The sequence below is a fragment of the Monopterus albus genome, unplaced genomic scaffold (assembly GCF_001952655.1).
Source record: "Monopterus albus unplaced genomic scaffold, M_albus_1.0 scaffold535.1, whole genome shotgun sequence".
In the NCBI taxonomy this organism is placed as follows: Eukaryota; Metazoa; Chordata; class Actinopteri; order Synbranchiformes; family Synbranchidae; genus Monopterus; species Monopterus albus.
Genome location: NW_018128415.1, coordinates 6,322 through 20,903, shown reverse-complemented (window position 1 = coordinate 20,903; position 14,582 = coordinate 6,322). Strand labels below are relative to the sequence as shown.

General features: G+C 39.5%; 3 protein-coding genes across 4 annotated transcripts in view; 1 reads left to right on the top strand and 2 right to left on the bottom strand.

Moving 5' to 3' along the window:
* LOC109953033 (ras-related protein Rab-27B-like) overlaps positions 1-2,478 on the bottom strand; it is a 3,706-nt gene extending 1,228 nt beyond the window's left edge. Inside the window, exons 1-2 of the mRNA XM_020588377.1 lie at positions 612-2,478; positions 341-457 (exon numbers count right to left, since the gene is read on the bottom strand). Of these exons, the coding sequence (XP_020444033.1) occupies positions 341-457; positions 612-764 (270 nt within the window). The 5' untranslated portion in view covers positions 765-2,478. The remainder of the gene's footprint in view (positions 1-340; positions 458-611) is intronic.
* A 451-nt stretch (positions 2,479-2,929) lies between these two features.
* Positions 2,930-9,881, bottom strand: poli (polymerase (DNA directed) iota). Of its 2 annotated transcripts, none has more exons than XM_020588394.1 (10): positions 9,684-9,881; positions 8,623-8,742; positions 8,368-8,532; positions 7,439-7,585; positions 7,016-7,246; positions 6,446-6,624; positions 6,114-6,205; positions 5,871-6,004; positions 5,096-5,310; positions 2,930-3,966 (listed from the first exon to the last, which is right to left on the bottom strand). In XM_020588394.1, the coding sequence occupies exons 1-10, from the start codon at positions 9,775-9,777 to the stop codon at positions 3,250-3,252; spliced, it is 2,094 nt and encodes a 697-aa protein (XP_020444050.1). In that variant the 5' UTR covers positions 9,778-9,881; the 3' UTR covers positions 2,930-3,249. The 2 variants fall into 2 exon arrangements, with proteins under 2 accessions (XP_020444050.1, XP_020444049.1); XM_020588393.1 differs by having other exon boundaries at positions 2,932-3,966; positions 7,016-7,252.
* Positions 9,882-10,619: 738 nt separating this feature from the next.
* LOC109953040 (uncharacterized) overlaps positions 10,620-14,582 on the top strand; it is a 10,010-nt gene continuing 6,047 nt past the window's right edge. Inside the window, exons 1-5 of the mRNA XM_020588392.1 lie at positions 10,620-10,835; positions 11,685-13,264; positions 13,353-13,448; positions 13,633-13,891; positions 14,317-14,576. Coding sequence (XP_020444048.1) covers positions 10,703-10,835; positions 11,685-13,264; positions 13,353-13,448; positions 13,633-13,891; positions 14,317-14,576 — 2,328 coding nt within the window. The 5' untranslated portion in view covers positions 10,620-10,702. The remainder of the gene's footprint in view (positions 10,836-11,684; positions 13,265-13,352; positions 13,449-13,632; positions 13,892-14,316; positions 14,577-14,582) is intronic.

Here is a 14,582-nt window from a genome sequence, read left to right as displayed (position 1 = left end):
TGAATCTGAAAACACATGGACAACTTTTGTTAGTTTGGTTCCCGGTGAAGATTTTTATCCATGCAAGTGATCAGTTTGGATAAATTTTATAGATTTGTACTTTACTTGTGTATTTATGTGCTATGCTACTTTATACTTCTACTTCATTATAATTCAGAGGGAAATAAACTCTTTACTTCACTTCCATTATGTGGCAGATATACACATTTTTTTATATTAAAACCATATATTAATCTACAGCATTGGTACAATACAGATTATACAGGTTCCTAATGTTTTTTGGCTTGTGACCCCTTTAGATGTTCATCACCACTTTCACCAAAAAGTGAGTTCCACTTTAAAAAAAAGAAGGAAAAATCCAAAAAATAAACCTCTCTTGTCCTGCTGTGTCCCAGAGCTGAAGGTGGACTCTGTAGTTCCTCTCAGCTGCTCCACCAGCACCTGTCCCAGTGTACATCTGAACCAAACCACAAGGCATGATAGTCCACCCAAAAAGCAGAAGTTAAGACAAACAGCACCCATGGCTTCTATTGCAAAAGTAATATCCCTTTTAGATAACAGGTGAGATATATCCACTGGATCTTATTAGGTGCATATAAGGAATCACTCACCACTCTCTTTTCCCTGAAGTCAATGCCCACTGTGGTTGGGAACTTGCGGTTGAATTTGTTGTCAGTGTACCTGTAGAGGAAGGTGGTCTTTCCGACCCCTGAGTCCCCCAGTGCCAGCAGCTTGACCAGATAGTCATAGTCCCAGTCAGCCATCGTGCAGCTTTAACCTGCCACACAGTTGAACTTACAGTAAATTGCACTGCTCGTTTGATGCATCATGCACCAAACCATGAGAGTTTAGAAGAGGTGTCTTAGACCGGGATAACCTTCGGGGCCCCTCCAGACCCCACGCTGTACACGTCAGTTTCATTATTTCCCCAGAAACCAACCAGTAGCCTATACCTGACATGTCATGGTCATAAACTGTCAACTCAGAAAATTCACTGGCAACAATTACAAAAAAAGATTTTTGATTTAACTCATTTTTAAGCAAAGATGGTAAAAATTCACTGGTACTAGTTTCTCCAGCTTGCTCCAGTTTTCTAATAGAGTAAGCTCAATAAAGGTGTCCCCCCACTATGTTCTAAGGTTTTATAAAATAAACAAACCCAGTTGATTATACCGAAAATAATTATCAAATAAAGTGAAAATAATTGATGGCTGCAGCCTTACACTTCCTCTATGATGGAAAATTCTGAGGTTTTCTATGCCTTAATTACTGGAAACAGAAAAAAAGAAGCAACTTGATAAGCCAAACCTTTAAAACAAATGTGCCCAATATAAACTAAACCAATTTAGAGCTTTAGTATAATACACAACCAATTGATATGGAGTGAACCTGGAGTATTGGGGCCTCTGGACAGTTGCCCGCTTTACCTGATCGGTAATCCAACCTTGCTTATACAGTGAGTACACTTGGGAAAAAAAGGTGAAATTCTTCCCCCCCAAGCTGTAGCATCACACAGGCTTAGCAGGACATCACAACTCCCCACCGCTTAGGCTGATCAGAGAGGAACTACCACATGACTGGAGCTGGCTTCCACATGAGCAGTCAGTGTTTGCAGAGCGAATAAACATGGCCTGTTTAGCAGACAGAAGTCCTTTCATCAACTTAGAGGCTCAGCAGTGCATGACACTACTCAGGTCGCCTCAGTGCTTCAGTTACACTTGACAGGCCAATAAATATTAATGGAAAATCTGATTGGTTATGTAAGAGATGCTTGAGAGCCCCATTTAAAAGGTGTGTGATTACTGGTAGTGGGTTTGTTGTAACCAGCAGAATGAAGACAGTCTGGGAAATCAACCTTCTAACCCATGTCTTTAGCAGACAACACACATTTCCATGAGGAAAACATGGACAAGCTATTTTTGTGAATTCCTAAAATACCCACAGAATTATAGTAGCACAGTAATATGTCTCATAGTAAGCATGACACAGTGTAACAAATCTCTCACAAAAAAAGTTCCTTACCAATGTATCTGCAGCAAAGTCCATTCAGAGGTCACCCAGTTTGTCCTAATTAAATAAAATAATCACGGTCATGATGTGATGCACATTGAAAATTCAAAACCTTTCTCCTTTGCATGTGATCCAGGGTGGAGTTTTAAGCCAGCGAGAACCAAAGGGGGCTGTGCTTACAGACCTTGTGCTTTTGGTTGTTTCTCATGAGGAAATAAAGGCTCTTTGAAAAGTGGATTGTGTCCGTTGTCGATTAATAATGTTTGCCTGTTAGTTTTTCAATGGAAACTGTCCAACCATGGAATGAGCCTCATTTATAAAGGCTCAGCACTAAAAACCTGGTTTTCTACACTGTGAAAACAATACGAAAACAGTGGAGCTAAAGCTAGAGACTTCATTTAAACTTTAAGTTTTTGGAATATACTCTGTCTTCATCTTATATGAAATTAATTATAAAAATATCAATGATATTTAGATAGTTTAGATAAAGTCTTCAGGAAAACCTCAGGTAGAGAGATTTCACACAAAATCAGGAAGTTTGTAGATATTCTGAAATTAATATTAAGCTTTGTAAACTTTTTTATTTCTAAAAAGGTAACTTATCTGCATATTCACACTGACACAGGGGTGCACAAAAAATAAAAACAGCTTAGCCAAAACCTAATAGCTTTTGGGTTTGTCAGAGGGGTTGATAATAGTAAAGAGTAAATAATTATTGAATTTGGAGTAGTATTTTAACAAATCAAGTTCAATTACTGGCTTCTGGCTACTAACCTGCAGTTAAAAGCTACAGAAAATGCTTGTAAGGGGACCCTTGTTTTTTTTATATCCAATTAATTAACTTAACCTTCAGTCAGGTCTAATTTTATTTTGATTTGGTGTTGTCACCAAAAACCAAAAGGTTTAACAACTCGCTAAAGGGCTATTGTGGGGTAGAGTGTGGATATTTGAACTGAGCCCAATGGGACCTATCGGTACCAGAGGGTTCAGGCCGGGTTCAGATATAAATTTAGAAATTATGTTTGTGTCTGGGTTGGGTTTAGACATGTACTGTAGGACAAACTTTAGGCTGGACAGCCGGAGGTCAGGAATATGCGGCCCAATACATGCTGTGTTGTGGGGTACTGTTAAATGTTGTTTTTATTGTGTTCAATCCCTGTATATAATCACATGAGAACAACTCAACAAAAATATAAAATATTTTCTTTAAGAACAGTAATATGTCCTGCCTCTGTCATTCTAACTCCGTTTGAAATACTTCAACAAACTGTTTGTCTGACTGCCTTTTCCTAAAGCATTTCTCTCTTTGGTTATCAAGCTTCTCACTGGTTTCCTGGAAAAAGGGGCCTTTAGGACTGGCTTCTGCTGCTTCCATTCAGACATCAACTCCATTCGAACATCCAGTGGAAGCTCGGAAAACACTTTAGGGTCCACATTTCCCGGGAACTCACAGTCAGAACTCTGGGGGAATGACAGTTTCTCTTCTTCCAAGACGTTTTCTACTGGAAACGCACTTGTGCCTGCAGGTTGCTGGTGATTTACAGCACTCACTCTGTCAGAAGGCTCCAATTCATTTGCAGCTGCTGTTACATCTTTAATATTTTGTGAGTCTGAAGTGCTGAGAAGGCAGTTTACGTAGGCAGGAGAAAGCAGCTCTTTCTGGATTTCCTCAGGGAGAAGCTTGAACACCTTGGGGTCAATATTTGCAGGCAACTGATGTGTCACAGTGTCATTTGTTTCACCCGGATCTGACCCCGTTGTGCAGCAGGATGCTTTTTGATTCTCTTCTTCAGCAACAACAGTGCTCTGTTTCCATTTGAACCCATGGAGTGCTGCCTCTGAGCTACGAGGGCTTTTTGTGGTTACTGTCTTTAGTGAGAGATGTTGAGCAGCCATGCCATGTGTGCTGAACTGGTGGTCTGTGCAGTGACCATCCACACTGTGAGAGGAATCACCCTATTGGAGCATGAAAGAGGAGGGGCACAAATTAAATCAGAAAATTCAGAGTACTAACACGTTATTTCTAAAAAGAGTAAGAAACCTGCAAGCATCATTTAATACCAGAAGGGACAATATGGCCTACTCTTAATTATCATATCACATTTTTTCAGTACCTCCCAGCAGTATCTAAAAATCATTGCTAATGCTATAATTAATTAAATTAATGTGGCCTGGACCCAGATAAGTGACCAAAACGGATGGATAAACCAATTAAAAATAAATATTTCTTTGGTTGAAACTAACAAGTATTTTCATTATCAATTCATTTGACAATGATTTTTCAAACAAGGATGAACAACTTGTTGTGTGTGACACTCCTGAACCTAAGATTCTGAGTCTACTATCCTGTGTTTTCTGGTCCAGTGTTACTTCTTAAACTACTTCAGTGTCTATCTGGGACTCCTCATCACAATTGATGTGTCATACTGTCACATCTGAATATAATTTTGAGGTCCAAAGAGGTACTTTTAATAAAAAGCAAAGGCTGGAGATAAGAATTAAAATTTGTATAGCAGAACTGTATTTTTTAACCTCTGCCATCAACCATCTCACGAACAGATTCGTCTCATCCATGGGAATCACTGACACAAGACAAGCAGCAAATCTTCACAACTTAAAAGCTGTAACTCAATCTTTTTTCAAGCTGATATTTTGAAAAAAAAAAAAAAGAAGTTACAATTCAGATGCTGTTAGTTTCCTCCAGGATATCTGCAGGTCTTAAAATGTTTTGTTTTACCTCTAAAATAAACCTTAGAAGATATTAAAAGGTTTTAAATTCATTTGATAAAGTCTTACATATTTTGTCTAATGTTATTTCAAAACTTTTGATATCTGACTTTAAGCAGTCTGGAAAGGATATACATAGTTATTGTGTCCGCTACTACTTCAGTCAGTTAACTGCTTTGAATAAGAAATCTCAAAAATATTTTCCAGTGTCTTGCTTTGTTTAACCAACAGTCTAAAGCACAAAGCAATGCCATTTACTTTTATACAAGATGAAGTGAATCAGCAATTCCTTGTATTTGAGGAGCTGAAGTCCAACAAAGTGTAAAAAGCCAGATTATACTGCATTACACTGTAGTACCTGGCTTTGTGATGACAAGATTTGTATTTTTCTGGGAGACGCTCTGAAGAAAGATGTTATGCAGCCCTTTCCGCCGCTGACAGCTCTCCTGGTTTGCAGGTTACTAAAGCAAACGTTAATGAGGGTGAGGTGGAAGGTGATGCTGCTGTCCACCATCTTGTGGAAGAGCTTCATGGCCAACGGGAGCAGCTGGACCACAGCATCATCACTGCTGCCTATAGAGACATTACACAAAATAACAGCTTTAGACAGCAGGATATGGAGATGATGAGAAAAAGCCTGAGTAGAGATGATAAAAAGAATCAAAATAAAAAATCAACCAAGCAGGGGTTCCACACTCATTCCAACTCCTTTTGTATTCCATATAATCATTTGAACCATTAGTAATACAACAGGTAGTTGGATTATTTTGTCTTGCTGTCCATGGCAAAAACACAGTGCACAAGCAGTTTCTCATCAAGACAAAGAAGTAAATTTGTACTTTGTAGAAGCTTTGTTCATTTTGTGCTCTGCAAAGCCAAAAAATCATGGTGAACCTATTCACATGGCGTTGAGTAAACTGTTTCATGATAGTGCATCCAGATAATTTATCTAGATGCTGTATTTAACAGAAAAAAAAAATCTACTGCATTCATGGCTTTATTTCATTTTTCATATATAAATACACTTTCAAGCACTTCTACAGAGAGTTGAAATCCTGATAAAGCGTTTACATGTGGCACAGCAGCTTTTGCAGGTGGGACATTAGAGTGTCATTCCTTGGTCTCGAGCTTACCAGCGGCGATCTTCTGTCCTATGTGGCTGGGAATCGGACACTGTCGGCTCTCACGACTGAACCACTTGTTGGTTGCTGAGAATCTACGGATGGTAAGCCGGAAGGTTTGAGGCTGCCTGCCGTCTCTGTGCATCCTAGTTTTCAAATGGATAAGAAGGGTTAGATTCCGTGACTCATGCCTTAAAAACTACAATGACAGGTTGAGTGATGAGGGGTTAAACAGGTGGTGAACCTGGCCCTGACCTCTCCACCAGGCTGCTCAAGAGCTGATGAATCTTTTCCAAAACGTCTTTAGTTGATGACATTTTTTTGAAGGAGTCTTCATCGCTGAGAGACTGAAACATGTCAAGAATCATGGTAAAACATAGTACAGCTGTTTTCACATTTAAAATGTACTATGGCAACATACTGTACATTCTTTCATTTTCACTGGGGGTGGGCTGGGGGACAGATTCCAAACAGAAACACTGATGCAAAAGAGGGGGATTAATTTCTTCCTTTGCCTGACTGCAAACATACAATGGCAGGTGACAGTTTAAGTAGATGCTGATAATTTCAGGGATATCCTAGCCTACCTGAGGAGCCCCTGTAGGGGTAACAGGTGAGTCATCAACGCCAAGGGCCAGGTTCTTCAAGCGCTGAGCAGGGGGACCTCCAAACTCTCTCACCAAGTCAGTCAGTGGGAAGAGCTGTAGGTCTTTCACAGTGACCAACCCCAGGGCTTGAAGTCTCTTAGCAGTTTGATGACCCACCCCTAAGAATACATGACGGGACCACAAATGTATCATCAGTGACACCTGACACAAATGACATGGGGGGAAAAAGTGAAAAATATTCAAGCAATACTTGACACAAATAAAAAGATAAAGTAAATGAACAAACAGTGACAGTGAGAAAAAGACAGTTAAAAATTACTGTATCTAAGTGAATGAAATTTCATTTCACAGCAATATATAGTACAGTAGCATCCTTATTGCTCCATCATAACCTCTAGAGTCCCTGCGTCCTCATATGAGGACCGCACAGCTTGGATTTCCAAAGCTCAGGACTCTAGAGGTTAAATAATACCTTAAACACAGTAGCACCAAAATATCTACTGATGAAAAACTACTTTTCAGAGTTACACATAAGCTGAGCAGGTATACCTGGTACTTTACGGAGACTGCTCAGGTGGCCCATGATGTCTCTGATGTTCTCCGGCAGCAAGGTGGTTTGCTGATTGGGTTTAAAGGTGCCTGACACCAGTTTGGCCAGCAGCTTGTTTGTGGCGATGCCAGCACAGCCAGTCAGGCCCAGTTTGGTATAGATGGCTTCTCTCAGCTCTGCTGCAATGTGTGAACCCAAAGCCAGCCTCAGGTAGTCACTGGCTTTAACTTCTGCACCTGAGCAGGAACAGAAACACAGACATTTGTGTTTTCTGTTGGTGTGAAAACCAAAACTGCAGGAAACTGAAAGTGCAATGCAAATATTTTCTCTACTTGGGCTGTTTCACAACTCATTTCCCGGTTTTCATGAGTCAGACATACAAAGGTGTACAGCTACACACCAGAGGCACAACAGATACTTACTGCGTTGATTGTAGACGTGTCCTTTGAATGAAAAAGTATTAGACTCCAGAGTCTGTGCTAGCCTTCTTTCTACCATCTCTGTGACGTCCATGAAGTTTTCGTCAAATCCAAGCCTTTCTACCAGTGGACAGTAGGATATCAGCAGCTCTGGATGGACAAGACAAGAAACAGCAAGGTGAGCACAGGAACAGAAAATATACATGAGGTTAGTGAAAGGAAACATCCACTTTATTTCCCAAAATTGTTTTTAACAACATTAACATTGCTTTTAATCAAAAAATGAACTGATGAGCTTGCTGTCCTAATTTGTGGGTTACACTATAGTATAGTGTATGAGTAAAGTCGTAACCTTACTCAAATTGCAAAATGTCTTGTTTTGCACTGCATTCTGGGTTTTTGAGGTTACTGTAAGTGGACAATTGTTGAAACCACCGAGTATAAAAACAATCTCTGGCTCTAAAAGTAAAACCTGACATTCTCTTGTTTCATATGCTGGTGTTCCAGCTGCACGTTATAGCTCCATTTCCACTGTCAGAAATTTGGTCTGATTTTCTGAGCTAGTAGAATCCTGTAATATTACTTTACCATTCTTTGGCTTTTGATGTTTTCCTTCCCAGTTCAGTAAAAGTTCAACTTATAATCAAACACACACAGACTACTGCGACTAGTGTTTACAACGGCTGCGTGCAACTCAGTTAAACTCACCACCAATAGGGGGAGACAAACTGCCACGTTACATGTAGTAATCTTTTCAGTACTACATAACTGCTTGGTTTTTAGAAGACTACCATGTACAGTGGGAGTTGATAAGGGCCCAACAACTAATTTGACCTTAAATACCTTTTGAACTACTTCAGTAACTACTACAGTTTTTATGAGAACAAAACAGAATAACGCTTTATTTGTGGATGTGATGTACCTCTGCCTACCTGTCACTTTATAGGACATTTCTCTGTAGTGTGTCAAGTCTTCTCCATTAACCAGCACCAGCTGAGGACATTTCTCTTTAGCATCAGTCACAGACATCAGCTTGGTGAGACCTTGCTCCCTTGCCACATAGTTACAGGTGACTATGATGTATTTCTGCTGAATGCCTGATCATATAAGAAAAACATTACTGAACCACAAGAGTATTCTTAATAAAAACACAGAGAGTCAACATTTATTCAGTTTAATCCAGCTACCTAAAGGGACCTCTCTCAGTGCTGGGTTTCTGATCATTTCCACCTGAGCGTAGAAGCAGTCCAGGTCAAAATGCAGAATGACTCTGTCTGCAGGTGGCGATGTCTTACTGAGGCTTGGACCTGAAACAGAGTTAGTTAGGAACACGGCATTAAAAAAATAGTACAGTAGGGGGTAACTGACAACATAGTATGCTGAACTAGATAAGCAACAAACATGGCTTAAAATACACACATTTTTAAAAGAATTGTAACACAAAATGGGAGAAGGCACAAAGGACTTGCTGTACACAAAATTAACTGTCAACTACTTTGACAACTGTTTAATTATTTCAGTTTTTTTCCCCAAGTAAAATTTTTAAGCATCTGCTGGTTCCAGCTTCTTCTTCCAGCTCCTTTTCTTTGTCAAACGACATATCATTGTAAACTGAATGTGTTTGGATCATGGACAGTTGGTTTGACAAAGCAGTAGATGTGATAATGTTTCCTTGGGCTCTAAGAAACCATGACAGGCTTTTTTCATTATTTCTGGACATTTTATAAACTAATCAATTATGGAGAAAATAACTAGCAATAAAAATTATTATTAGTTGCAGCCTTAGTTTGGTTGTATCTTACCTTTAATTTTGCTAGCTATATTTATTCTCTGCAATTTTTATCTATTCTTAACATTCAGATTTGTCACACACATGTTGATAAACTAAATAATTCCAACCAAATCATTTAGCTAACTTTCTAAGAAGATAGGAGTAGATAGTAGGTTGATTGCAATTCATTATATAAATGTCGTTAATTTCTTTTTATTTTTTTTCCAACTAAGCTAATTGAAAATATCCCGAAAATTACAAGTTAGTCGCAGACACATCCGAGGGAGAAATATCTGTGACATATAAAGAGTAAAGATTCCCATTTTATAGGACATTGTACGTGCAATAAATACCATCTGAAACGCAAAGACAGCTGACAGACAAAGTCGTGTTGCTCTCTGTATGTCAACAAACCAGCTATGTAACGTGTTTAAATCATGGTTTAACAGACTGTCTCGATTCAGCGTCATACTTTACCAGGAGCAGCAGCAAGGCTGAGAGGAACTGAATCCACGAAACTGTTCTTCCACACGGCTTCATTTTCTTCCAGCTCATCCTCGCTGTTATCCATTTTAAACAACAAATGAAATACTTTAACAGTCTATTAGTATGGTGGTGGTAGTGCGCGGAAACTGTACAAATTTACCAAGCACCGACCTTGTGTTTTGTATTGCAGCGCCATCTGCCGCCGAGGAGGGATTACTGCGACACAATTTATTAACCATTCTCATGGCACAAAACGTGCTGTTTACTGTGATTAAATTATTTTTCCACAAGTACATATATATATATATATTCATATATTCAGGTACAATAACTAATTTTAATTTACATTTTTTATTTGCAAGAATATTTTAACGGTTCTCTCACAAGTTGAGCAGATCTATTTTTGTCAGATTGGGTGGATTTCCTTAGGCTACTCTGCCTTTAATAGAACTCAGTGGATGGAACTCAGTATTAGCTATACCTGTGGTTTTTCTATTGGGACAACTCTAAATGTCTGCTGCCAAAAAGTTCTGTTTTAGCAACATTAAGTATGAGGCAAATATCAATAACTGGTGCAATTTTAGTCCCTATAACTTTTTCCTAACCAGAGTTGCTACAAAATGCCCCTTTGCCTGTTTCCCCTGTGCTAGATCCAAAGAATTTCAGCAGCATAAATATGTGGGACAATACTGTTCTTCAGCTGAGTTGATTTTTAACAAACAAACAAACAAACAAACAAACAGTCTAAATCTGACAACACTCACTGTGATCAACATGGCCAAATAACATAAAATAACTCTCCCAGGTCAAGTATGTTATATCTATTCATTCAATTACCTGTAATTCCCTAAAATGTATTCAGGGTTATTTTTAAACTAGCCAGCCATCAACAGTGGGCTCGTGACCTGAACAGAACCTATATAAGTGACGTCAGCTGAGCTTCAGTTGGAGTCGTTCGTCGGTGTTTTTCAAATTGGACAGTTTTAGTATCGTGAAACGTGGTGTCTTACATGATGTTTCCATCGTCTGGTCTCTTTACTAACACAAACTGCCCTTTATCAAAACGTGGACGTTGTGAGCGGCCTCATTGTTTCTACAAACATGCTGTTACCTCGAAGAAATCATCCATAGTTGAGTCCACAGGTCAGTATGTGGGGCACATCGTGCTGTCGTTAAGCGACACCAGGTGTGAATTGTCTTGTCTTACCCGTTACTTAGAGGCACAGTATATCTTCATCAGAGTAAAGTGAATTGAAAGTCCATTTCACATCTGTTTTAAGAGCTCCGAACTAGAACCTTAAAACAACACATTTTTTAGTTTAAATAGCTAGCGATAACAAAAATCAGCTAAAAGATGGGTGGGATGCTAAGTTTGTAACAGCCGAAGGACCAAAACATAATTCTCACTAACGTTATGTTTACTATCACAGAAAACTGGAAGACCATCAAATATTCACATTTAAGAAGCATTGATGAATTTTTAAGACTTTGGTGTAAAACATGAAATAAAGCAGTGATCAATAAGTTGATGCCAATTTATTTTCTTTAAATCATCTAGCCTAAACTTATAGGCTGTAGCACTGGTTGGTTTCTGGGTCCCTGGGAAAAATAATTCATCTGATGTCAAATGGGGGTCAGGAGGTTAATGCAGCTATGTAATCACAATTTCCCAGAGAATAATTTAGCCATCCTTCTGTCCTGATCCCTGCAATTATATTTATTAAGCATGTTAGTGTGTCCATTCCCTTGAGATTACAAGTAACAATTTGCAATAAACTGGTCTTCAAACATCATACACACAAAAAAAACAAAAAAAAAACCCATTCATTCAGAAGCTTGGAAACAATCTAAAAACAAGTTGGGGTAATGTATAGATGTTTGTTCCTGCACACACCTACAGCTGTCAGTCCTTTATATTTAGCCTGGTACCTGTATTATTTTTCATCCTACCATTAATGCTAATTTGTCCTATTTTGTATTCCTTTCGAACAGGAGTCAGAAATGGCTGTTCATATGCTAGTTGTAAAGTATCAGTGAATGATGAATCCAGGGATGACTGCCTCCAACAGCTGGAGCGAATTAACAAGGAGATTGAAAGTGTAAGGCACGAGGTGGAGCAGGAGCGAAGACGACTGTCGCGCTATCAGACTACACAGACTGATGGCAACAACAGTGTGCCTAATTTGTCCGTTTCCAATCCTGAAACTGCAGGTAAAAATGTAGATGGCAGTTCTCATGGACTGTCTTCCTGCACTGACTTTACTAAGCCATACGCCCAAGCAAGGAAGTACGTGGTTGACAACTCAAAACCAAGGACTGATTTGGAGTATGATCCTCTGTCTAACTTTTCTGCTGACCTCCGGTCTTACAGCTCATCAGGTAAGGAGCAAAAAGTTAAAGGGCAAGATTTGAAAAGACCAAGAAACACTGTAACTTGTAACCAAGAGAAGCCGCTCCCATATCAGGCTCCGCTTTCCAGATCACCATCTCCAGAGCCACTTGATGACTCTTATGAAGACAACATCCTGGTTATTGACATTCCTCCCTCACCTGAAAAAAAGAGAGGCCGCACTCAGAAACTTGATTGTGTTTCTGGCAAATCCCAGAATGGGGAAGAGATACTGAACAAGGTCAAAACAGCACCTAGTTTACTTGATTCAACTGCTGAACTGTTCAAGGACAAATTTGCATCAAGGTTTGAAGCAAATAAAGTTCATAATTGTGATGCTGAGAACGAGCTAGGTAAAGATGTAGTTGATCTTTTTAAGAAGAAGAAATGTGAAAATATACCAGCTGATGAGAAAGTAATTGACCTAACTGGATGTTTAGAAGACCTGGAAAGTGAGTGTCAGAGAATTACTTGTTTGTCAGCTGCTGAAAGAGCAGTGGAGAACAATCCTCAGCCTACAGTTCTTTCTGCCACATCAGACCAACAAAATCATAGCTGCAATAAAATGGCGATGGAAGAAGAAAAAAACCCATTCCAGATTGAATTCCCTCAGTGGGAGCTTCCCCATAGTGTTGAGAAAATGAATCAATTGCAGCCATGTGATCTTCCATTGAAGAATTTCCTTTTTAATAAAGAGCCAGCTGCAAACTCAGATTCACCATGCAGGCAGCACACTGCACAAGCCCCGACAACAGAGCTGTCAGCTAAGGGCAGAGTTCATAACCACTGCTCTCCCAAGCAAATTATACCATCATTGGTGCCCGACAGCCAGAAACCAAGCCAAGTACAGATGCAGGGTAAAGCTAGCATTAGCCATACTCCATCTGTAATGTACCAGGAGCAAGCAGAACCAGGCAGCAGCCAGTTTCAAGCTTGGCACATTTCATCATCTGCCTACTCAGATTTGACTAACGGAGCCGAACCCACTGAGCAAATTTTGGTGAAGGCAGATGATGCAGTTGTAATCGTTGATTCAAGCTCCGATGAGGATGAAGAGTTCACCTTCAGAAGTAAAGAAGTAGAAGCAGAGCTGTCTGACAGTGACCCAATGGAGGAATGTTACAGGATCTTCATGGAAGCAAACAACGAGGTAAAAGGACATGAAGAGCACTCCGGCGTGTCTGTAAGTATGTGGCAGACACTCCAGATCTAATATGAAGAAATTTCTTTGGCAGTTGTAATGATCATGTTCCTCATCTTATTGTTGTTAGGATGGAGCTACAGATGTTGAGAAATCGGAGGTAAATGTCAAACCCCAAGTGTTACCAGGAAAGAAGAGGGTGGCTCATGAAGCCAAACATACAGAGGTATGTGTCAAAACAAATGACATGACTAATCTAAATATACAGGAGCAGCACTTCCAAAAAAGTTCACATGAATTAAAGATAAATATGACAAAATAGCCATTTTCCTGTGAAGAAATTGAAATTACAAGTAAGAATTTCAGGCAAATTTATAATTTTGAATTTTTGATTGTATGCCTCTTTTTAGCAGCCAGTGGCTAAGAGCAGACCTCAGCCCCAGGTTTTGGTTCCCCTGCGAGGGCTAGCATCTTCAGGATTTGGTTCTCAGCCCTCCACCACTTCTAAGATGCAGCAGGTGCAGCAAAAAGCCTCCATTCTGACTGCTTCACTTAGAAGTGGACAGGCCTTTGTTTCCTCAACTTGTCAAAAGAAGCCAGAGACCCAGACTGCACCTTCTCCTTCGACTCAAACCCTGAAAAACCTGCAGCCCGCTCCTGTGCAAGGTGGTAAGCATCAGTTGGTGGTAGTGGATAGTGGATGAAATTTATCAAGGTTCAAGGATTTTACCATATGTGTAGGACATACAGAAAATCAAAATACCATTTCTCTCTCACCTAGTATTGGGTGCCATAACATTTAGGAACTAAAATAGAATAAAGTAGAATAAAAATAAAATAGAATAATAACTGGATTGATGTAATTAGATAGTGGCTTTTATTACATTTAAATGTTGCCATAGTCTGTTTTTACTAAAGATCTGATGTTGACATTTTATCAAATTATTAAATATATTTGCCCTTCATGTTTTACTCAAGTAGCATTTCTTTCCTGTTTTTGTATGTAAAACTTGGAGTTTAATATTTTTGTGTGCCATTTAGTGGTTGTGCCTGAATGCTTCATATCTGCATGCATTTTCTTTCTTATCCCACAGCTTACATGAACTACATACCTTTTGGAACTGCTGTGATCGACATGGGCAGCAACCTTCACCTGATCCTCCCAGAGAGCTCCTTCTCTCTGCCTGTTTCCTCCAGTTCAAGCCCAATTACTTCAATTCTAACTCCAATCACTCCAGTGCACCCAAGCACTGTCGCAGTGATACAAACACAGTGTTCACCAGCAGTTACCCCTGTGCAAAGATACCGTACAACAGCACCGGTGCTTATTCCTGCTCTGGCACGTAAACCTTTCACACAA

Bases quoted from the DNA above. Each gene is read 5' to 3' on its own strand.
- poli (XM_020588393.1), bottom strand. From the start codon at position 9,777: ATGGATAACAGCGAGGATGAGCTGGAAGAAAATGAAGCCGTGTGGAAG. The intron at 6,206-6,445 runs GTAGGCTAGGAT...GACATGTTTCAG, and splicing joins CCCCTACAGGGGCTCCTCAG to TCTCTCAGCGATGAAGACTC. The intron at 3,967-5,095 runs GTACTACAGTGT...ATGCTCCAATAG, and splicing joins TCTTGTCATCACAAAGCCAG to GGTGATTCCTCTCACAGTGT.